Raw genomic sequence first — 25,870 nt, forward strand, 5'->3', positions numbered from 1 at the left:
GTCCACATTGTTAGGAACATCTTTGGACACACAGGAGTTTTTGGCCAGGCCGTCACTGCTGAGATAATCTTTCTCGTTACTGTGCCGGACATCATAGACACGAAAACTGTGCAAGACAGGACCAACTCCTGCAAACGTTGAGGTATTTGGGAAAGCCTGTTTGGCAGGAAATCGTTTCCCGAGGGATGAAGCAATATGAAAAGTGTTGATGACTTGCGGGTAGAACGACAAAGAGGTCGCTTTCTCATTCTTTTCCCCAGCTGCTGCGAGTGAGTTCAGAAAAATTGCAGAGGAAAAGAGCTTACTGTTCATTTCTGGCTGTGCATTCTTCCCACTGTCTTTGGAGTCCTCTATTATAAATGCCGACCCATCAGGCTGGTAAACTATCTCCCCCGTCAGATTCTCCACATCACTATCCTCTAATTCACTTATCTCACTATCATTGTCATCCTTCAGAAGAGGAAGGCGGGCATTTGGGCAGTGATGCTCCATGTATTTCTGTAAACTTGAAAAAGAAGTGGCACATTCGTTGCAGGGAATCTCTTTTGCTGAGGTAACCTGAGTGTTTGCAGCATTCTCCTCACTGAAATCCAACAAGCTTCTGCTTCTCTGCTGATCTGTTCTCAGGTTGTCATCTGTAGTACTGTTTTTCCTGTCAGGCTCCATCCCCGCAACTTTCTCTGGCACCTCATTATCAAGTTGTGTCGTTCCGCACAGCTTTGATGTGTTATGCCCATTTTCCTGCCTAGCGATAGTAGGGGAGTCACAGGTTTCCATGGCAATTACTACATGGGGATCTCATTTCATCCAGCCTGTCAGGGACCTGGATAAACAAAAAAATAAGTTGAGAGAAGCCATTTTATCAATTTTTTTATAGCTCATCTTCAGTTTACAAATTGTAGAAATTTAATGTTAAGCATAAAGTGGATTTGATTGCAAATTTAAATATAGATTTAAATATTTAACATTTCGCAGAAGTGGTAATTTAGAAATTGTTAATATTTCTCATTGCAAAGTACATGCACAGCATTTAATTTCTTGATGTATCATAATCCAAATCTACATTATAGTTCTTCAATATAAAACTTTTAATTAACTAGTCTATCACACACAAAAAAAACAATTTCGTATGAAATCATACTGTCACAGTACTGATGCATTTGTAATGATCTGCAGCCTCAGCAGTAATCACTCACATAAATAACATGGCAAAGCATCCAAAATATTTCACTCTTCTGTGCAAGCAGCTTCATAATAAACCAAAAGTCTTAATCTTCAGTCTCAGAAACAGGTCAAAAGGTACATTTCAAATATTAAGGAAGCTCGAAAACTTACAATGATATTGATTTTCACTCAAGAATTCTCGCAAGAGATATTTGATAATAGTTGCAAGATGCAAGACACTGCTTTTATGCTCTCACCATTTGCCTTACATTTCCTTGAATGCTAGTCAACTCCTTTGCAAAGTATAATCTTGGCAATGTTTTCCTTGCAAAAATGCACAGACGAAAAACTAGAGGTGACAGTTTACCTCTTCCATTATATCTTTTGAAGAGATTATAAAGTTTGCTTTGGGCTTTTTTTTATTGTTGGCATATTTTATCAGATAAATCCAAGAGCATGAGAGAAAAGTAAGCAAATTATTATAATGCCAACAAAAAAGATTGAGCTCTTCTTTGCTTCTCATCTGACCAAGTAAATCAGCTTACTTCAAATCTTCCTTCTGTGAGAGCCCTCAGCAGGTATCTAACAAGCCCTGATTAAGCACCAATCAGGATTCTTCCTCACGCTTCACCTACTTCAATAGGCATAGAAACAGAAATTAATATTTAGTGCATCCAGTCCTACCATCCTTGGGGAAAATTAGACTCAGTCAAATTTTTTCACTGCAAAACATAATGAACACTATTTCAAATACAATTTTGATGTTGTCAGTCCTGGTGTGCTGCCCATCTCTCAGCAACTACCTCAATCAACTTCTCTCCTATCTTTAACAAATCATATGAAAGCCCCGATGATGAGAAGCCTTCAATCATTTCTCAAGGCAGGCACCACAGCTCATATATTCCCTTTAGTGGAAATACAAATGTAGTTTGTAAAGGCCATATCACTATTTCACAGCAGGGTGCAGTACAGGAGGAAAGTTAAAGGCAGAAATTCTGCTATCCTTCAGTCTCATTGTTCACTGGGCTGCAACACTTATATTAATGACTTGCATAGATCCTGAGTGTCTCTAGTCCTTGCAGATCTCCCAGTTTACAGAATGATGGCACTATACACAACAGCAGGGTGGTCAGCCACTTCAGTTTCAATGCATAACAAAGGCTTGAGTGAGGGGAAAGGCAACTCACTGCATGCCTTTACACCTTGATTACCAAAATTAAGAAAATTGCCATGTGACAGTATCAATAAGACAACATAATTTCACGCCACATACCTGTGAATAAAAAAATACTCAAAACACCAAAACTTGGACAGCAGAAATCACTCTGTGTTGCATGCGTAATGCCTTACAATGCAGCAATTTAGGGGATTAATTCAAAACAACTTCTGACTAAATAAGGCTTGGGGGATGCTCTCTGCTATTAAGTACTGAAGAATAGCTGCTTAAATTTTTGCTCTAATCAAATCTAATCTCTTCAGCTAAGTCAAAGAGGGAAATGATCAGTTTAAGAGACATCAGAAGATTTACACAGATTGAAAATGAATTAAAATTAGTTTTGCTGTCTGAGATGGGCTAAAATGACAGTCTAATTGCCTCTGAATTGAATATCATAAAGCTTAGCGTGTAATTTTAATCATTGATGAGCTCCAGGTTAATTATGCTCATGACTTGCATGCAGCATAAAAGAAGCACCTCTGAAATGAACATCAACACAAAGACCATGAAAAACTAATAATTTTCTAATTAGTTCATACAGGCACATTTACCTCTGCATTTAACACCAACAATATTTGCAGCAGAAATTAAGGTACAGACTTTGCACTCCTAACAGCCATAAGAAGTGGCAACAGAACACATCAGACAGATCTAAATACCCTGAGCGCTATTGGGAGTGCATAACTATAACAGGTCCAATTTTAATCCACATTCGGTAACTCAAATACAAAATGAGCTCTGTGGTGTATTCTCTTGTCATTTTCAGCACAAAGCAGCCTTACTATACTTCTTATTTGTTGAGCAGACAGGACCAGACTTGACTATCTACTCTTGTTAGCACATAGTGTACATACACCAATATCCGCCAACACTGAATAATTTACATCGGAAATAAGCTAGAAACATGTAGTACTATGTAGAGGACTACTATTTCATTTCATCATCTGAAAAGGCAGACATTGATAAATGACAGGTCTTCACTGCCTTGTAAATGGTTCTACCTATAGCTCCAGAAAGATGCAAAGCAGTACATATTAAAAGCATTATATAAGCACACAGACAAAGCAATTCAATTAAGATAATTACAGAGTGGGGAAATCTACAATGATGAAGAAAGACAAAATGCAGCACATTTTGATTTGTAATGCAGCATTTCTCAACACTTCAAGCACTAAATTACCCTGTGGGGAATATCTCCATCCTTCTGGGCAATACACAGTGAATCATTATAAACTGATAAATTATAAAATATGCTATATACATCTGAACACTGATCCTGATACCTGCGGTTTGGACATACATGGTTTCTGCAGACAAATCAAATCAAAGCCCTCAGTTCTTCTTCAGACAGCACTTAAAGCTTTAACATCTAAAAGCTTTACAAGCATTATTTGGTGTTTTGAAAACGTATTTCCCAATAATTTAGATAAATGTGTCTTATTTTCAGAATTATTTTATGCTGAGCTATGATCCACAAACTAGGGGACACACTTTGCCCTTAACACATATCTAATCTGTTTACTGTTTTGCTCAAATTTATAGAAGAAAATTGTCTTTTTAAAGACAAACAACTGACTTTCATATATGATTGAATTGCTGACTTCTCTTTTCCTCCTTCAGCAAACACAGGTTGAATGGCTACGAGCAAAATAATCGATACTCCTACACTAAGATTAACTGACAAAAAGTGTACATGTTAAACAATAGGGCAATGCCTCTGCACTGAATGAATGTTCAGTTCCCATTGGAACAAAGAACTAGAATCACAAATGCCAATTATACCTCTGTTTTTTAATTGAGGTTGTCCCAGCCTTCTTCTCCGCTCCAGTGAGACAGTGTTTGAGAAGTGATTAAAAAGAACGTGATCTGATCAAGTGAAGAGAATAATGCCAGAGGAATGCTAGGTTTGCCACACTGCTAAATGCTGGGAAAAAAAAGACCAATAGGGTTCTTGGTGCTTTTGTTTTTCCATCTGCTGTGTAGTTCCCTCATTCAACATCAATTCTTTATTTGCAGTGTTAGAGGCAGGTTAAAAGCTGTCCACACAGAACACCAGTTCAACCCACGCAAAGTTAGAACTTACGTAACTTTCTTAAAAACAAATACAATTATGCCAGAATTATATCAAGATTTTTAAAGGTCATCACTGTCTCTGTTGTGGCCTTTTTGTCCACACCAAATCCTCTATCAATATGTCATACTGAGTTAGGCAAAGACAAAAGAGAGGATCAGTGTGAAAACTGCACATATATCTAATCCTGACAAAGGAATGAATAGACATTCACAAGTGTAATTATACTTGTTTATTTGTTGCCACATACAAACAACTGATGAAAAATCTATCAAAGTAGGATTATTCAGGCACCAAGAGCCCCGTTACTGACTAAACTCACATGTAGATTAAGCACTATTTTACTCAAATCTAACAGAAAAAAGATAATGTAACAAACTTTTCCTTGAACCTTGCCACTTGAATCTTGACACTTTTTACACATTGGACAAAATTATTAGATACATTCATAACCTATGCTGTGCCATATTTCTTTTAGTTTGTTTCTGACTCCATGATTAGAAACTGTGGTAGGGTGTGGTAGGTGCTTTCCCAGTCATGGATTGTATCGAGTTAAACACTTGTCCTATTTAAGCCTTAAGTACACATACCATATTTTTTCACAAAAAGACAGAAATTATGTTAGATTACTTCAGGTTTCCTAACTAAAGTAATATAAGTTAGGCCAAAAATTATGAACTAATCTTTAGGCGAGCAAATTTTCCTTTAGCTTTTCAGTCTATTGGCCATTTATCGGAATATTTGAAATTGTTCAGTAGAAACTTAGCTACATCTTTGTTACTTTCCATGTGGTGCAATTTGGTGGTGGATATAGTACTTACATAAACAAAAATTATATTATAACAAGCTTACTGCCTGTTGAGTTACTGATATATCACAATGTAATTGTTAACTGTCTTAATTTTTGCTAACACAAGCTTAAAACCTATTTGCTCAGGGAAAGAAAAAACCATGCTAAAATGATTCTTGGACATGAAAACCCCCCAATTTATGTAAAATTACAATAACTGAAAACAGTTTTTAGAAACTACACAACCCTTCACTTATAAGAAGGGAACAAATTAAAGTAAACCAATCTGCATAGCTAATGTCTTTGTGAGCTCTCCAATTTAAAACAGAAAAGCTGTAATTTTTTTTTGCTGGCAATCTGGAAACACTCTGGAGTTAATTACAGCTGATTCGAAGTGAACCGCACAAACAAAGGCCAGTCTATGTCCAGACAATTATACTGCATTAACCAGCTTAGAGCTTCCTGCTGATGTTTCAGGGCTCTTCTATTACACCCTTCTACCTTCTCAGCATGATAGAGAGTGCTCCTGCAAGGATGAATTAATAAAGAGAACTGCAAAAGAATGTGTGACGACCTCTTTCGACTCGGCAAAAACTTTCCATCCAAGTCACTACAAAGATGGAAAAGGTAATTAAGTTTGAATAGAAGACTGAAACAAAATATACATTTGTCCTGTAAGAGGTGAAGAACTTAAATGAGAATAGGTTTGAAATTTCTACAGATAAATCACCATTAAAAAAATGTATAAGTAAAGGAAACATTTGTGTGCATTATGCTACCTGGCTAGCCAATGTTTGTCTTTATTTTTCAGCCTGTTCATGAATCCTGACATAAATTATCAACCCAGATGTTTTTTTAAGAACTGCTCAGACAATATGACATACACAACCTGAGCATGACAGATTCTCTGGATTTCATTCTCAGTATAATAGTGCCGTTTTTTGCACACGGGAAGCAATATTAGATGGTTGACATTTTCTTGTTTGTATACGTTATAAAGGACATAAACACAAATTAAGAACAACATTCCTCCACAAAGGTAATTCTTTGAAAAGAAGAAAACATATAGGTATGTATGATGGAGTTTCTTGAATATTGTCAGCTTAGCCCTAAATGAACAAAATTCTCCCACATCCATCTGTAAAGATGAGTCAAGCCTTAATGCAACAAATATGCCATTATGTATATCCTGGCCTATAACTTTCTTGCATCCTGGCCAATGCTCCATATATATGTGAAGTTCAGTATCTGATAGACCAATGCTGTCATAGCATCCATTCTCCATTCTTACTGCAAACAAAATCACTATTTATTTGTTACAAAATATAGTGAACTGGATGATTTTATAGTTCTGGCATTCATGTTAATGTCAGCTCTTCCACCTTGGAGGCATCTAGAACAAGGGTGCATAGGCTCAAGATGAGGGGACAGACATTTCAGACAGAGATGAGGAGAAATTTCTTCACTTAGGGGTTCTGAATCTTTAGAACTTTTGAGCCAAAAGGGCTGTGGATGCTTCATCACTGAGTAGATTCAAGGCTGACATCAATAGATTTTCAGAGTCTAAAGGAATCAAAGGATATAGGGATCAGTTGTGAAAATGGAGTTGAGGTCAAGGATTAGCCATGATCTTATTAAATGGTAGATGGGCCATATGGCCTGCTCCTGCCCCTACTTCTTATGTTCTTATCTCCAATATTTCCTCAATAAAGTTACAATGTGTGCATTCAATTTGATAATCAGTTGTCATTTTACAATCTGTAGTGACAAAATAGTTATGGAGCAAGGTTCCTCAGTCTGCATAAAGATATACATTTTGAGTGTGTAATAATGTAGTTAGCCTAACAATTTGAAAAACGCATTTGATAGACAAGTTTCATGTTCCATTTTTCTCTTCCTCTTTGCACTATTGTACTCTGACAATATTGAACATTATGTCGATGGTACTCAAAGAAATTTTTAGCACTGTAGAATTGGACCACGATGCTTTGGATTAAGCATAAAAGATGCAGTAAAGTTGGTATTCATACAGAAATTAATACCAAAGTAGATATTACCGATGCATTTCTGCTGTATATTTAGAACTACAGTACCATTGTTTCAATCAGAAGTGGTTATAGATAAAACAAAATCATTTCATTGTGCCTCTATAAGCCTCATGTACATTAATCACCCTCCTTTTGTCTCATTCATGCAAAGAGGGATTATATTTTAAATGATGACTGCTTAATCTCTTTGATTTCCCTGCGCTAAATAAATATTATCTACAAGTCAATCACATCTTGTATCATAATGCAAAGTATATACAATATGAAAGTATTCAAAAGTTATGTAAATTGCAGCTGATTTTATAAGCATCTGTTTGTTGGTAGCTTCATTTCATTTTCCTTAAAAAAATGTTCCTCATCAGAATTAAATGTCGTGTTAACAGTCCAACTGCATATACAGATAATCCAACCTAAAATCACTGGTGTCTTTGCAAGTCAAGAACAAAGCTCCAGTGAATCAATCTAAACTATGAACAATTGCTATCAAAAACAGAAATTCTGGCAAAACTTGGCAGATCTGGAAGCATCAATGGGGAGAAAGCAGAATTAATGTTTCATGAACAGTGACTTCATCAGAACTGGTCTTTCTCTTCACGGATGCTACCAGACCTGCTGAGTTTCACCAGTAATTTCTGTTTTTGTGTCACATCTGCAGGTCTTTGTTTTGTTAATAAGCTAAGTGTATTTAAGCCTCATTACTCAGAAGTTTATCCCAACTCTTCATAAATGCATGGAGGCCATTTGGATGGCTTTGAAGAATAATGGGAAAAACAGGCAGCCCAAATCTGCGGTACAGCTACTTCTAATTTCTGGAAGTTTTCCAGTTGCTACAGGTTTTGACACTTGCACTCACAGAGTTATTTATGTTCACCACAGAATCTGAGATAATTATTAGGTCATTTCTGTGCTCTTATGGTGCTTCCCATTGCCACCTAGTTCAAAAGTTGTTCTGCAGCAGATCCTGCTTCAAGGCTAGTTCTCGTGTAATTATCTTCATAAAAAGTAATCAGAGACCAGGTATCCCAGTGAGCATTCCAAAGCTATTAGCAATGTTTTAGCCTCAGATCTAGTTAGAAAAAAGATAAGTATAACAGGAATGTTAGACCTGAACAGGTTTAATAACCAGAAAAGTCAGTCTATTATTGAGAAGACAGCTTTCAGCTTGCAACAGTGGCTTTAGACTAATCTTCTAAAAAGATATTCTCATCATTCCTAAATTTAAAAAGGTCATGTGAAAATGAGGATGAAAAGAGATTTTTTAAAAATATAATCCCAACATTACAGACACTGCAAAATTGTTTGTGATTGCAAATTGTATGTTTAGTTAGGTTTTCAGGTCAGTAAAGTCACAGTGCACCACAAAGTCTGAATATAATGTATGGTGTATATAATGAAAAACTGAAACAACCAATATTAACACTATTCAACAACGGACCACAATCAAACTTCAAAAATAAATAAAAGTACTTTTGCAACAAAAAAACGTCTGGAAAGCCTAAGCTTACTCACTGTTTTCCATCCTTTCAAGGGATTTTTTGTCACTGATTCGCTCCCCATCCCTCGAAACATGACCCCCCGCTCCCCGCACTTCAGAGGATACGATTTTTTATTGCTCCCAGGTTATTGTTATTTCTGCAGATCTTGCCGTTAAGCCTCAGCAGATGGAACTGTACTGTTGAACCCGACACTGCCTTCATCCAATCCAGACACACGCCAATTCCGGGAGGGAGACTCAAATCTGGTGGGGAACGGGAACCCCTGCTGTTCTATCGAAGTTAAGGAGTGAAGCTTTATTATGGAGCACTCACTGGTGGATCAGAAGTTAACTCGGGCCAAGAGCTTTCTGCTTCACGTCCCAGTAAGTCCCTGGCTAATTCGGGGTCTCACTCTAACTTTGGGTGAGAGATTAGCAGAACATATAGACTTCGCCGAAGTGACGGATGAAAAGTCCACGTGTCATGTTCAAGGGCAACACTGGTACCACCAATCCCTCTTCCATCTTTTGGCTGCCTTTAAACTTTTAATGGAGTACATTTTCCTTTGTTGTGCCCACTCCGAAGTATTTCAACGCGTTTAATGTAATTAACGCTTTAAGCAAAATCCACGGCTAACCGATTTGATAGAGATTTTCTTTCATATAGAAAAAAAGCACAACCGAGTTGTTTGTTTGAGGAACACATTGTCCAACCGTAGCGAAATCCCCATACTTTAACATCACACTAACTGGAATCGTCTGGACTGGCCAGATGAAATACACAGTCATAGGAAAGGCGCTGCCTTACGGTGGGATATTGTAGAAATGGACGGCATAATTATTAATTCAGCTCGCTACACTTCCTCTCTGACAGCTAGGAACAATAGCAAATTGCTGCAAAGTAGACCCGCATTGTATGCAAGGCGAACAGAATGGAACCATTTATAACTCGATCGCCTCACTCTATACTACCCCATAATAAAAGTGTTATTAGTGATTTGATTAAAGTTGTGTTTTATTGATATAAAGTGTCATAAGCCATTATTTTTAGACCCTTTTTCGTTTCTTTTACTGATAATTTGCTCGAGGGTAAGATTAGGAAGGTAATTCTATTTACAAAAGTAACACGTCAGTCAAGATAAACATGGTGACACAATTGACTAGCTCTTACTGATTATTTTAGCAGCAGCCTAATTCTGCACCAAGTAATGTGAATGGATAAATTCTGCAGGTTTATTCAATGAGTGTCGGTTCTATTAGAGCCATTAACAAGTCGAGCTGTCAGACTATAATGAAGGTAAATGATTAGTTAGTACAGCAGTTGAAGACTTCTTCAATGTAATAAGAGTTAATTAAAGTTTACCACAAGACACTACCTAAAGGAAGATGTTGATTAGGTTTCAGGATTTAGTACGAAGAGACAATAGCTGGCAGTAATTAATAAAGCAATAATATAATGAAACGATATATTAATTGTGTTGCAAAGGAAGACTCAAAAGCTGCTGTTTTTATGATTGACTATTTTAGTAAAGATTTCAAATAGGAATAACCACACAGATAAAATGAGAGTCATGGGAAGCATTTTAGGACAGAAGACATAATTTAATTGGGATTATCAATAATGGTTATTATGCCTAAATAATTTGCACAAATTAGAAAACAAATATTACACAAGCCTCTCTGTACAAGGAACTATTACTCAGCTTTCACTGAGACTTCTTCTCAAAGTCTGAAATATTTAAGGACTGGTGTTATTTGAACTTTAGTTTGAATATTTTTGAAACACTGCCCAGTTACACCAGCAGGGGAAAAAAAAGTAGGGCCATGCGAGGTGATCTTATTTTAATGCTAACATTTTAAAAATACATTTGTAAAGCTTTGATTATGAACTTGCACTCAAAACAGACAGAGAGCCAAGACAGTTGCTTTCATGGCAATACTGAAGGAAAAGTCGATTTCATTTTACATTTTTACCAAAGTAAACAGGTTCGACTCAGTTTAATACAAAGGAACAATAGCTCGCAACGCTGTGACAAAATGTATGTATCAGTGACTTTGAGGCATTTCATAGAATCTTTCACTCAGAATCTATTATTTCAGTTAATGTGCGAGGTACTGACTATTGAATCATTCTGATGGACTAAGCAGACATCAGACCACTACAGTGTCAGCTGTTCTTTACAAATTATTTTATACAAATACCAAAATCCAGGAGAAATTAAGTCTGATTTTTACCTCTACATTAGCACAATTAAGGTTTCACTAAAGTCTCATCTTTGGATTTTTGACTAAGTTTTTAAATCAATTTTTACTATTCTGAAAATGCACAAGGTACGTTTACTAACCCAGCATTCCTCAGAGTTCCATTTATGCTGCCTCCCTAGCACTACACCAAAGTATCTCCAAAAACCCTTTTGCCCCCTTTGGCACTCTCAGACTCATTGGACCTGACATTTTCACTTCATCCATGACAAATGATCTGATGACTGTGATCTGATTGCTCAAGATGACTACTTTATCCACAACTAAATCATTAGCTACCATGACTGCATTTTCCTCATGTGGAAGTAAATTCTATCCCATTAAATCTCATCCCAACATTTTCCAAAATTATTTTGATGTTGCTTTGTTTCTTTTTAAACCCTTCATCGGCTAATAATACTTGCACATACATGGACTAGCTGCTTAGTCTCTTGTTTCATAGATCAGACAGGATATGAGAAAGCTACTTAGTACGTGTTTGTCAAGGGGTTTCAGTAACTGTACTCAACCTCTGTCCCAATGAAAACACTGTGCCAGAGATAGCTGTCTGATGTGTCTCTGTCCCACACTTGGTTGGAGAGGGGAGGTGGAGTAATGGAAATTAGAGGGAAATTATACTGTACTTGTATTACTGTAACTTCTTTCTGTATACGGTACACTGCTCAGACCAATATAACATTGATGTCTTTGGCATCTATTTACTTAATAAATACTAATTAACTGGCAGAGCAAAACTACTTGCAAGATAAAAATTGGAGACCCAGGTATTCCTTCTAAATAAAACCCATTATACATTATTTAGTTAAATTTTAATGTAAAAGTGAAAGTAATTTACTTTACATTTGGTCCTATTGATTCATTTTTGAATGAAGGTCTTAACAGATTCAGCTGCAAGACAAACATTCAGAGATGGAGTCACCTTCCTCCTCTCTGAAGTGCTTTCTACATCTTGGGGCTCTGAAGGCAACTCTTCAGGTCATGTTCATGTTGGCACTCTGCCCCCACTTATTGGGTCAAAGAAAAAGAAGACTAGTGTGTGACGCCTAGCTTGTGAATAAACTGGAGGTGAGCAGAGAAAGTACTCTCTGTGATATGCCTGTTGACAGCAGACACTTAAACAGACCTGTATGACCAACAACACTAAGTAGACCTTAAAGGTTCCAGCTTAGAAACTTGCTGAATTTCAGCAAAGGGGCATCTTTACTGTGCTTTCATATTGCTTAGAAACCTATATGTCTGTACCAGCTAAGTGTGTGCCCTTTTTATGATGACAGATAATTGCTGGCAGCTTTTCTTATGAAGTGTGTACAAATTGAAAACCTGCAACTCATGCTCATCAGTCTAAAGAAGAGACTTCCATGTAATATCTACAGCTGTCACAAAGAACAAAACAGAAAGCTTTATTCACATTAAATCCCCTCTAAACTTTAGAGATTCAGTCAACCACAGAGATAGTCATTTTAAGACTTTGTCTACTTAAGCAGTTCTTTGTTAGTGCTTCCTGAAATCTGATTTTGATAAACCCGAGCAATATTGATATTAAGGTATAAAATTATGAAATGAATATTCGATTGACATAATTAATAAAAAAGGATATCAATGCAAGTAAGCCACTAACAGATCAAGTAAAGAATTTAGCAGTGATTTCTCTACATGCAGAGTGGTGAGAATATGGAACAGGGAGTATTTGAAGCAAATAATACACACATTGAAGAGAATGATTGCTGCATACATAATGGGGAGGTGAACAGAATGATGGAGAAACAGTTGATGACATTGGAAGAAGTTTCTGCACAAAACAAAAACCAGCATAGATCAGTTGGGCTGAATAGACTTCTTCTGTATTGCAAATCCTTCACAGTTCTATTTGACATCTAGCTGTAATACCATAATCAAAACACTTTACACTGTACTTTAAGGGCTGTAAATAAAGCATTTTTTACTATAAGTTAATTTCAAGCCTGAATCTCATACAAATTCTCAAAGCTCTCTTTGTTAAACTTCGTCAGCTGAAAACCTATGCACACATTTTATGTATTATATCATTCTTACAATGCGTTTTGTACTATTTCTGATCTTACTAGAGTGAACTGTTATGCCCAAAGTTATCTGAAAGATATGCCATTTCCTTTCTCTGTGTTTGTTATCACCCTTTGCTTTTACATTAAGTAAATCATAGATGTCAGTGTATACACAGTTAATCCCCAACCTTTCCAACAACATGCAGATATTTCTGCAACTTAGGTAGAAATTTCTTACTAACAACATTCCATGGATGTGGCAGGCATCACTTATGTCAAATTTTGAACTGTTTCTATAAACAAAATAATAAATTGGTGCTGAGTAAATGCTTGCATGAAGACTTATCCCCATTAACAGGCATATACTGGAAATCATTCAAGGAGAGCGTTTCTAACTAGAAGGTATCAATATATATTAAGAAATGTGGAGTAATTTGCATCTTACAAAAGGTATTGATTAAATATTTTTAAAATACCACTTTCTTCCTGTGTTTCTTGATATTCTTTTGTTGGCTTAATCATGATACAATTTGAATGTTACGTGATAGAAGATGGCTCTAGCCTAGCTATCATTTTCAATGTTATAGCAAAGTGCTTAGAAATATGTGCATTTCAATTAAGGGAAAGCTTATCTAAATTGATCACTCTCGATTCCACGATAGACTAATAGCAAGCTAATTTTAATATGGTACAGTAGTGTCATGTAGCCACAAGTTCCTCACCAAATACATCATTAAAGAAACCAACAAATATTTTATAGTGTGTGACATTCTATGTTTTTGTTCATCTCTATATTAGTGTGATGTTAAATCCAATTGAACCATATCTTTATTGTTATTTCGAAGAACCTATCCTGCTTTCTTCACTCAACAATTCATTGTCCATTTTTATCGTCTGTTACGTTGCAGTTAAATGTTGTGAAATTGTGTTGAATGGCTATCTCTGCTAAAACAAAGATGAATCAGATTTGTGCAGTTCCTTCTGAAAGAAAATAATAATATAGTCTTCAATGGTCCTGCTCTCTCTGAATTACAATTTAATGGATGGAATGCAGAAATCTCTCTATGTAGAAGCTAGCGATATATCAGTGTTAGTTGTACATTTCAAGTTTTATCAAAGATAAATTCTTCTCTTGCCAATGTAGTAAAAATGCATTGCACCACTCTGCATGCCAGCAAAATGTGATTGAAGCAGAAATGAAAAACTTTGTGCATCCAGTCTCCTCTAATACTATTAAACTGAATAATTCCAAAGCAGTTGGGCGTTATGTTCACATTTTTTGATTTGATATGGCTAATTTGAAAAAGAAAATACAACGAAACTATGCAAGAGATGTCTTGATTATTTTAAAATATCATGTAATTAAAAACAAAGCTTAATAATCTTGTCAAAGTGAGTTGCTATGTGAATCAATTCGCATATTTTTAATACAGTGGTTATACTCATACTGTGTAACTACATTTGTACAGTCTGTCCAATAGACTCACTGGATTATTTCAACATCATTACAATTATTATTTTTGTAATTTAGAGTCATTTAGCTATTCCTCCACTGTACTATGAGAACACGGGAAATTGTAACCAGCTACTAACTGCCTGTCATTCAATTCTGCAGGGACTGGAAATGTGCCAATTACAGCACATGACAGTTTATTAAATGTGTTTAACACAATTATAAAATATGCCAATCTTTGGAGAAACAGAATATAACACATTTTTCTTGTTAAAATAGTCATATCCAAATTAAAGTACCAATATACAGTCACTGTATATGGTATTGCAAGTGCCCTAAAGCTTTTCCAGATTAAGTAATTTCACATTAAAAATTAACCTGACAAGACCTTTATTCAAATGACAAGTATGTGCATATAGAAGTTTTGTGAACTGCCAGCAAACAATAGGGGTCAACAGCTGACGTTCTATGTCTACAATCGTCTGGGGCCTGAAACTGTTACTTATTACAACCTAAATTCATGTGAAACATTTTGAAAATATACTTAGAGTAAATAATATTTTAAACAAGTGGTTAAAATGTCAGTTTATGTTCTCGAAGTATATCTGCAGTATTTTCACATTCAGAATGGTAACAAAATAAAAATTTACACCACTTTGACAAACATTGACTAATTAATCTATTTTCATTAAATGATATCTCTGACAAAGTTACTAAAAATGAACTGATGAGATTACAATGGATCTTATTTGTTTAATGTTGTAATTGGCAATCTTTCTATAGATTACTGCGTGTAACTTTTACAGGGGGGAGAAAACTTCACCAAAGAAAATAATTGAACATCCTTGACACTGATGGTCAATATTTGGTTTGTGACATGCCTGGCATGTTCTTGTAACTCTCCTGTATACAAACCTTTTTTAACAGCCGCAAGCTGCAGTATTATCATACATATTACTTCACAAGAGGAGAGAATCCAAGGGAATTCCATAAAGCTGCTGAAATATGAGACTATGCTTGTTTTCTCAAGTCTTGGACAAATACATCTTTCGAGTGAGCTGAGCATTTGAGGTGGGGGGGGGGGGGGGAAGGAAGAAGAGTCTGCATTTTCATCTTTCTTTCATCTTAGTCATTCAGTCAACCATTCAGTCTGCCATTCAACAGTACTTTTCATTATGCAAAAAAATGCTAATCCTTTTCCGATGCTTTCACACTTGTATAAACCTCCATTTCTCCAACTGAAAAGCAATTATATCAGTTTACGTTTCTGTCAAAAAAACAGGATTAATTCTGGAACAGCAGAATCTCTTCTTTCTCATATTCTGTTATCGGAACCGAAAGAGATTATTAGTGACGATATTTCCACAATGCAAAGTTACACTTGCTTTAAGGCTGTGATTTAATTGGTCAAAGAAAAACAGCTTTAGTTACTGCGGAAACCCTTTTCAGCAACAGAATTGACCTTTTCTTGCTAAGGTCTGAATAGAATGAACCTGAAACTGGTCTATTAATCAGAAACAAATTATGAAAGAATGTGGCTGGAATGTTTGACACTATGCTGTCTTAGGACACAGTAAAAGCTAAGTAACAATGTCCTCTTCATGGGTAATGAAGAACCATGACAAATGAGACAGAGAAACTATTCGTTTGCATATGCAAATTCCTATACAAAGGAAACATGTACAAACAAGTGTCGTTGTAAGGTGGATTAGGCAAACAAGGCTTTCTTTAAAAACCCTCTGCAGCCCTGAACATTAGTCAGCACAATTAACCCAGTTACCATGGTGATTAATGAAATTTTACCATGGTATGAGTTAAATTAGAAAGCTAGTTATGTGTTTCCTCTACCCAACTCAAAATTCATTATTTTTGCCAGAACAATAATGCAATTGTGTTTGACTGATCTCTGCCAGCTCAACAAGCTTCTAAATTGACAATTTGCATATGTTAATATAATTAAGTGCTAATTACATGAAAGTTGTACATATTCACATGCACTTTCCCCCGGTGCTATTTAGCTTGAACTCCATCCAAGTTTTTAACCCTAAAAGAGATTCTAACTAGGAAAGAATAATTGTGTTACACAGCCCTGGGGCTCTAATGGAAGGGCCCTACACTTAATACGTTAAGCCTACTACTAGTTTCTTATCAGTCCACCCTCAAGAGTTGTTGGTATTGTGGGTATATGAACTGTACCAAGCTGCCAGGATTTCTGACTTCAAATCATGGCTTCACTTTTAGCAGCTGATGTTAACTCACACCAATTATTCACAGTGCAATGATTCAACCAGTTACACTTCCACTTGTGGATTATGCAATCCAAAATAATCTTCCCACTAAATCACTGCAAATGCATAAACACTAATATAAAATATATGCCTAAAGTTGTTTTATTGTTTTAACTAGTACACAGGAATTGAATATGTTTGTATCCTTGATGAACACGGAATATTCTGATTTGTTATACTGAATCCGAATAAAATAAAACCAAAGTCACCATATTCACAATAGCTGCACATGTCAAATAAATATAACTTTTCAAAGTGAAAGAGAAAGGATTTCTTTTGGCAAGAGGACAGCTTGCATGGATTAAGGAGTCTTTGTCCTTTCTCATATGCATTTCTTCTTGCAAACTAAATTGACCGAGTCTGCTCCACATTTTTAGGAAGGAACATTTTATACTGAATGGAAAAAATGTTCTGCAGTGTAAGATAATTGGTGCAGCTGCATTTGAACTTCATCCAGATGGTTCACAATCATAAAATAACCCCGCTTTTTACTATTTTCCCACATTCTGATATAAAACCTGGCTGCATGCTCCCTTTCATTAAATGCCTTATATACAGAAGATGGGGGGGGGGGGGGGGGGCGAGGAGGAGGAGGAGGAGAGAGAGAGACACACACACACACACACACTTGAAATTGACACTGATTCCTGATTTGAGCTCTAAACATTCAGCTATGGCAGTGGGAATAAGTCTATTTCAGTGAACCACTCACTATTTTCTACCACCAGTGTACACTCACTACCTGAACTGCAATGAAGAAAGCTTCTCCTTCAGGATTACTGTACATATGTACACGTAGACACACACACACACACACAAACCCCAAAGTGAAATTAAGAATTCATTTAGGTTAGAATGTGCGATGTTTGTAATTTTTCATTTTGCTTTTCAGTTTTGTCATTTTATACATTAATTACATTTAACATTCTAGACTGTTAAAAATTTCAATACAATTGCACAATTTTAATTAAAACAGGCTAACGCATTTGTTTAAAACTCCATTGATCGCACAGTTACATCATAACCCATGATTTGACTTTACAGAACTTTTCCTTTATACTACTGTAGGCAAATTTGTTCACTAAAGCTTCCACCAACAATTTGCTGACTGTTTCAATGTGCAGAATTTGTTTTTTGTCAGATGGACTACATTGTCACCTTACATGACAGTAACCTGGCTGTGTTTCCAGCCTGTCAATAAGCCATCATCAAATCTTTATTTGATGCTAGAAATATAAAGACCCAGCATCACTAAATATGTTCATGGTATTTATAGCTCTGATACTAACAACAGTGACTAGCAAATATGCTGCTAAGTTAACTCTTAATTAGTTTGGTGGCGTCATTTACACGTCAGCAGCATATTCCTAATGATACCTCGTGCAAACATAAAAATGGATTTTCAGTGGAAAATCAAAATGAAAATATTGTGAGTCTGTGAATACATCACTTCAAAGAAAATAAAGTCATATGTGCCAATCAATGATACTGCTGGTGTTGGAATCTGTTTAAGTCAAGGTAGTTAATTTTCTAACATTTTAATCTGACTATCGTCAATGTATTTTTCTACCCTATCCAGGATTTTATCATCATATTAGTTGAGTAGTTAACAACTAATTCATTCTCTAATATAAAATGAGAGCATAATTTTTGATTAAGAACGTAAATGATATTTAATAAGTAACCGCACAAATCTGGATTTCTCAGGCCTTTTACTTTGCACAGACAAATGCACAACTGGGCATGTGCTGATACAGACTGCCAGAGTCCTGGTACACCTTCAAATTTTCAAGCTTTGGAAAAGAAACAGAGGAATAAAAGGCGGCAAAAAAACCATTCTACAGTGAAGGATTTTAAATCACTAAGCCTCTTCTAATAGACTTGAGACTTATTGAGGTAGAAACCATAAAAAATGAAGAAGGGAAATTTAATCCCTGAAATATTGATTTGCACATTAATATCATATAGGGTGAGAGCAATTTGGCTTCATGGAAATGACACATTGTCGACCCTCGGTGAAGTCAGAACCAATCTTACAGCTGAACATGTCTGAATCTCAAGAGTTATTAAGGGCTTTCCTTCTTGCCTTTATGAGTTTTTCTCTGCCTACCAATTCCATGTTAAATGTATTATCTTTAAGAAATAATTGTAAAACCTCAGGGGTTTTTCCAGTTAATGGATGGGAGTCTAAACCACATCAGATCCTGAAATGCAACATTAAACCCTTGCAATCAACAAAGCCACCTCAGTTCTGCTTCCATCCAGTGCAGGCTATAATATTGTTATTGTGGATAATCTAATTTCACTGTGTAAGTTTTAGCTTATGGTTAAAGTGCCAAGAGAATATTACAGAATATATGAACTGATTCACCCAGTCCCTTTTATTTGATTAGCCATTTTGCAGCACAAGGATTTTTTAAAAAGAATATCAATATAAAATTAAAGGAAATTATTGCATAAAACAGACGTTTCTTGCACCACTTTGTTAAACGCTTAACTGCACAATCTGAGCGGATAAGGTTCTAATTTAATTGTGGATGAAACATGGCAAACGTCAATGAGAGTACTGCATGTTAATAATCTATACAAATCTCATTCTTAATCATGCCAAAATGAACAGCGTTTAATAAGTTAAACTATTGTATTTACAAGTATTGCTACAGCCTCAAATATTTTATTAAGGCCATTGACTAAACAATACCAGGTCAAAAACAAAAGATTATTGTAGCAACCAAAACGAACGTACATTTTCAGTATTTAGTACCGTTCGATTGCGGAAAAACATTATGTGCTGTTAACCCAGAGCAAAAGGCGGAAAATAAAACCAGAATAAACGACTGGCACAAGATAGCGCTTTCGCTATATGCGTCCCTGGCTTCATATACATAATCCATATGTACGTGGGTCCATACAGATATGTATTCACAGCCATTGTAAATCTCATTGGATGCGTTTCTTTAAGAAAGTACAAAAAAAATTATTGCAATGCAGATCAACTTGCCTTTTTAAGCCGCACTGTGGGTATTTTGTTTCTGTATAGATGGTAAATTGAAAAAAAGTGAAAGCATAGATTTCGGATGGTGACTGCTTCAGCCAACTTTCGCATTAAAAAAAATGCAAAGCAAAATCTCCGGGTGCTGGGAAATGAATAGTTTTCACGCGACCTTTCCATCCCTATGCTGTTTCTGTCCCTAACTGTTATTTAACCTGGGTTTGGTGTGGGGTATTTTGCCAGTTCTGCGCACAGTTGCTGCTGGAGTGATGAAGGGGAGCGAGTGCATTACATACCCAGCCTTTGCTCTGAGTTTAAACGATCGATCCCCGTGTCACTGCCGTGTCCCAATCGCAGAAGTCAGCCCCGAACGAAAAGGCAGGGCTTTTTTAACCACAAGCTTCAATAATAATAATAAAAAAAACACAGAACACCGCGGAATTAAGGCAAGGGCAGTCGCGGAGCGGATTTCGCTGCCTGGATCTCCGGAAAGATACTTAAGAGACAGAGAGGGATGAGTCGGAACGGACAGTGCGCGATACAAAACTGGGGGAAGGAAGACTTTCGCTCGGCTTTTGACAGTAAGGACAATTTCTTGTTTTGGAGGCAAACACACACACACACACACGCACACAGTCTGATCCAGGGAAGCGTGGCTGCTTTCAAGTTCATCACCGTCACCATGAAAGTCTGAGCACTCCTCAGTGCACGCCCTGGCAATAAACTCTCAACCTGCTGCTGCTACCTTCCAGCCTGGGATGAGCTATGGACTTCAAGCCGGGCTGTGTGCGTCTCTCTCTCTCTCTCTGTGTGTGTGTCTGTGTGTGTGTGAGAGAGAGAGAGAGAGAGCAGCTGGCCCGTACACGACCAGGTAACCAAAGCAGAACAGCAACAAAAGGAGATCGAGAGAGCTGCTTCCCATTTGCGAGTCGATCCTCTCGAAAACAACCAAAAATACGCCAAAACAATTAAAGAAACGAGAATTATATCTTACGAAAGGCGAGGGACGTGCTAAAGATCTTTGTTACTTTTTTTTAAGAACAACTTTAGCTACAAATCTTCCGCTTTGTTTTATTTTTTTAATGCTAACTCCACGCTGATGATTACAACTGGAAAGACGGCCGTCGGAAAGTGAACTGTTCAGCGCAGAAAGGATAACGAAGTGGGGGGCTCAGGCAGCGTCTCCAGCTCTCTCTCTCTCTCTCTCACTGACTAGAAACTCCTCCATCCGAGACCACCCCCCACCCCCCTCCAAAAAAAAAGCAGCAAGTTGCGTCTGGAAGTAGTTTTGACTGGGAGGCGACACAGCCTGATAGTCAGATCCATCTCTGATGTGTATCTACACGTTCACGAGGAGAAAAAAAAGTCACACGATCCCACTTGTACAAACACCAGGTACGCAAACAGAGAGAGAAAATAAAGCAATCCCCATTCAATCGCGTTTAGAGATTATGTTTAAAAAAAAAACCCAAAAATGCTTTGTTGACGAGAAAGTCTATGCACAGTGAAAACCGCTAACACAGTCCGCTGTATTTCCAAGGTAACACTAGCATACCGGTTAATAAACTGCAACTTACTATTTTCCCTCGTAGCCGCTTCTTCTTTTTTGTGTGTGTTATAAGGACATTAATTATTGTCACATCCACTGGCCCCCCGATTGCTTGGAAAGAAAATGCACAAGGATCCCAGGCCAAGAGACAATGGGGGAGAGTGAAGCGGTTCTGGGGGCCCCGGGCTCTATGAGCTCTCTTGCCGGCGTGCGACCGCAAACGGAAAAGGGGAAACTGGAAATGAAAATCCGATATATCTTTATTCTGCTAATTATTTTGCCCTGTAAAAAATGGCTGATTAAGTTGAGTGCGCATGTGTCTTCATTACCGATGCACGACGGGAAGGTGTAATTAGCGAGGTGATCAACATTCAAAAGATTGGACTTGACGCTTTGAAGTTGGGAGCCACGGTGGCCGCTAATGGAGAAGGTCCCAGACCTGACCCAGTGCAGCCCCTGATAGGTACCCAAGTCAGTCACACAGAGAGAGAGAGAGGGCTCTCTCTCTCTCTCTCTCTCACACACAAAGGCACACACACAGATACCCAGACACACACACGCACACAGATAGACACCACAGCTCCCTATCACACACAAAGACACACACACAGATACCCAGGGTTTTGAACAATCCACCTCTGATTTAACACTATACACACACAGGAAACTCCATTATAGAACCGAAAGCGGTTAATTCACACACACACTCATTCCCACAAACTCAGCGGATTCACCAAAACGAAATAGGGAGAGAGAGCGAGAGAAAGAGTCACATCATATACAAAGGTCTACGTCCGCACACTGACTCCAAGCCGCGGGGTCAGTTTTTGTTGCAAGTCCGTGTCCCTCCGTGTAAACCGCCGTGTGAACACAATCAGAGGCATTCTGGAAGTTGGGCGAAAAGTCATCAACTCGCGAAAAAAAAGAAAGAAAAGCGAGTGACTTCGCTTGAAAATCTTTACGGACATTTCAACAACAACAAAAAGGAGAAACTAATGATTTCTCGGTGTGGGGTGGTGCGGGGGGGATGTATTGTAAATAATTGGCGGTGCTGCTCTTAAATAATATCATTCGCTGAGTGTGTGTTTTTTTTAAATAATCAGGCCATTCAAATAAATAAAACAAGGCAAATAAACACAAAAGCCGAATAAGGTTAAAAAAAACAAACTGCCAGTCTTGTCGCTTCCCCACTAATCGCTTCTTTTCAATGAAACACTACCTATATTGATCGTGCTGATATCTGATCTACTGGCGTGACTTTGTAACACCAATCTATATGACCATTTCCCTTTATTTTAATGTTTGCGTCTATATCCCTGATTGTATTTAAACTGAAATAACGCGTGACTGTCGCGGGGGGCTGATTTTTCTCAGTTAGTTCTTAGCAGCTGGCAAAACCTACCTTATATTTTTGTTCTCCGTCCCTCACCCTTAATAGTCGCTATCGAATAAGACACTAAGGATGTTAATCGTTATAAGGGAATCAGCAGAACACCACTTATCTGGGGAAAATCGAAGGCACTTTATTCAGAGCTGGGTTAGAGGATATGATAAGGCTGGGTGACATACAGTGCAAGTGTGATGGGACATGGTTCTCCTGTCCATTTCTCTCGCCTTCTAATCCTCCCTCTCTCTGTTGCATGTTGTTGTGCGCTGGAAGAGGTCTCTATCGGGGTCTCTCTCTGTACGGTGGCCGTCAGTAGACCTCAATTCGCCTTCTTGATCTCTTCCCTTGTCTATCACATCGCTTCTCTCTCTCTCTCTCTCTGGGACTCTTCTCGCTCTATACCAACACATCAGCACCGCTTAAATGTTAGGGACCCGTGTTCCAGACTTCTCGATAACCCTCACTCCCCACGCCACCCCCTCCCCACTTCCCCCCGGGGGCTATTTGCCAAAGGCGCTGTGTTAACTATTTCTATACCCACCCACCCCCAACCCCAAACAAAACTCAGTATTTGGTTCGAAAGCCGATAACACTCCATTGCTGATCACCAGTGGACAATGTATAAAATCATATTTTCACACGCACTGGATATAAAGCTAAGAATTTTGCACTGAGACAAAACGATTTTCCATTTTCAACGATAAATATATCTATTGATCGATTTGAACTTCCAGCAACAAACTTGTCTTCTTCCAGTTAGGGTTCAATCTTGCTGGACTTTGTCGATCAGATAAACACAAACATGCCACACAAGAACAAAACTTTCGCAATAATAAACAGTTTGCTGAGTGCGATAATGGCTATTCTTCAGTAAATGTTTCACTCTCTAAATCCATTTAAATCTCAATCATTTTCACTGACTAAAAACGCGCTTCTTAAATTTCACAGCATTATCGCCCACCTTCCTCGACTGAATCCTCTATATCCGTTGGAAAAGAAGCATTCTTTTCAGCAGCTTCTCTTCCTAACCCCCAAAAAAGTGTTCTACAGTACTTTTAGGATTCGATTCAGATAAAAATTTTCACACGTTAAAAAAGTAGTTCGTGCATTTACCTGTGTTTCATCTCCAGCTCTATCAATCCTTTATTCTACAGACCTTTGTAATTTGATTTTAGGGATTTATTTTGTACACAATGTGGTAGATCTTTTTCTCTCTCTCTCTCTCTGTTGAAGGGAAATGTATACGATGAACACGCCTGGCGCCCTCTGGGGCTTAAAAGGTCATCACTTTGACAGCAGGCTGACCATCATCGCCTCCCGGGTTCGGCCCATTGTTTATAAACACAGAAATATAGCCACCATTTCCTATCGCTTTAACAACAGAAATTTCACTTTCTTTCCGGGATACATCACACCGTCCAACAGCAGACGCAAACCACAAATTGTTCAACTTTTGTTCGGAACACAGACAACAGCAGACAATTTTTTTAAAGGAAAATGAGCAATTTGTTTTACCTCAGGAATGTTATCGATCACTTCTTTCTTGAAGACACTCATTTAAACGTTTGCCAAAAAAAAACCCACGGATTTAAAAGGGTGTCATCCCGAAAGTGTCCAGCACAGCAGGCCCAGTAGAAAAAATGTGATAAATAAATTCGAGTCTAAGCGCTGCCTCTCTCAATGCGGACATATCTGACTTTAATTTAATATTCCGCAATCATATTTTATAACGCAAATAATTCACGCCTATATTTCCAGCACTTTTGCTTCGAACTCATGGACTGCACTGAGCAGACTGTAATTCACATCAGATCTAAATTAGTACATGGATCATTCTACATTTATCATCACTTTACATTTCTGTTTATCGTTGTAAAATCCTTTTAAGCACTTTAAATACCTCACAAGCCATGCTTTACATTTTCTGAGATCCCGAAAGAAAACAAATTAAATTCTCACACGACCAAATCGTTAAATAATTTATAATCGAATAATATAGACTAGATGTACCCTATGTAAAACACTACCGTTATCCCATTGATCTGCTCTTGAATCGATTCGATAAACGGAAATCTATCAAAGCGCTTAAACGTGACATATCATTTACAATCAAACATTTCCTCCCACAACGAAAAAAGGGTTATTTCATGTGAAAAAGAAACATATTCTACTTGACTTAGTCTATTGATCATGGGAGCATAATGAACTTGTATTTATTATAAACTTCACAATGTCAGCATACGTTTACAATCTTGCTTTTAACAAATCCTACCTATTTGAATATTTCATATCACATTCTTTCAAGTATCCAATTTTGCAATTCTGCCACCTTAAATCCTTTGAAAATTAGACAAAATTAAATGACCAATTTCGCAATATATGCGAAAACAATGCACTTTGGTTTGTGTTGCTTTTTTTGCAATATGACCCACAAATGCATAACATTCTCTTATAAATATCGCACAGTTTAATTGGTGCAAAGGTATACTTTTTTTAAAGAAAACGACTACCACGACGTTTTAACACCTATAAGGCTATAAACGCTCATTAAATATCTTTGAACAGTGTTCTGTGATGAAATGGAGACGCAGCACAGATATATATTTGCTGTTCAGGATCAGACTAATCCCTGCTTTCCCCACGTCTTATGTTAGACTCCACAACACTATTGTTTCAGTTCTCCATTTTTTTTTTGGTTTTTTTCTCCCCCCCAAAAAAATTCCACTAAATGGTGACTATCAAATTCTGACAATGTAAATTCGAACTGTTGCTGTACAATCGTTATTTTTATTTGTTAAAGAAAATCGATGAAATTGCCTCTAAAGTACTTAGTGAGGCGTGTTTGTACCGACTAGGGGAGAATACTAAATACAGTGGTTGGTCGATGAAAATTGAGTGGTTAGGAAATGTTTAAGTACACGCTCCTTAACGCTTGACTTGGTCACTGAAATTCTGCCGCTCTGATCTTTCTCAATCTCGGCTCTTCCTTTTTCTTACTCTTTTGTGTGCGCGCGTGTTTTTAACCAGCTGCTTCGGTTTTTGTCCACTCCTCCCTCCCTTCATCCTGAAACACTTTTCTGATCTTTGTCCTATTATTTGTTCCCCCCTTTTCTCGGACTTTCATCATTCCCAGTGGCTTTCCTTTCGCCTTTTGA

The 25,870-nt window shown here is 37.3% G+C and overlaps 1 protein-coding gene across 5 annotated transcripts in view; it reads right to left on the reverse strand.

Moving 5' to 3' along the window:
• The window catches only part of zfhx4 (zinc finger homeobox 4), a 306,583-nt gene that overhangs the window by 255,444 nt on the left and 25,269 nt on the right, over positions 1-25,870 (reverse strand). The window contains exons 1-2 of one of the 5 annotated variants that reach the window (XM_043689135.1): positions 24,231-24,270; positions 1-823 (exon numbers count right to left, since the gene is read on the reverse strand). The exon at positions 1-823 is cut by the window's left edge and continues 1,789 nt beyond it. In XM_043689135.1, coding sequence (XP_043545070.1) covers positions 1-777 — 777 coding nt within the window. In that variant the 5' untranslated portion in view covers positions 778-823; positions 24,231-24,270. Of the gene's footprint in view, positions 824-8,798; positions 9,727-21,356; positions 21,712-23,828; positions 24,069-24,230; positions 24,271-25,870 lie in introns of those variants that run through there. The other 4 variants (XM_043689131.1, XM_043689132.1, XM_043689134.1 and 1 more) reach the window with 4 other exon arrangements.

This window comes from Chiloscyllium plagiosum, chromosome 4 (assembly GCF_004010195.1).
Source record: "Chiloscyllium plagiosum isolate BGI_BamShark_2017 chromosome 4, ASM401019v2, whole genome shotgun sequence".
NCBI classification, from domain to species: domain Eukaryota; kingdom Metazoa; phylum Chordata; class Chondrichthyes; order Orectolobiformes; family Hemiscylliidae; genus Chiloscyllium; species Chiloscyllium plagiosum.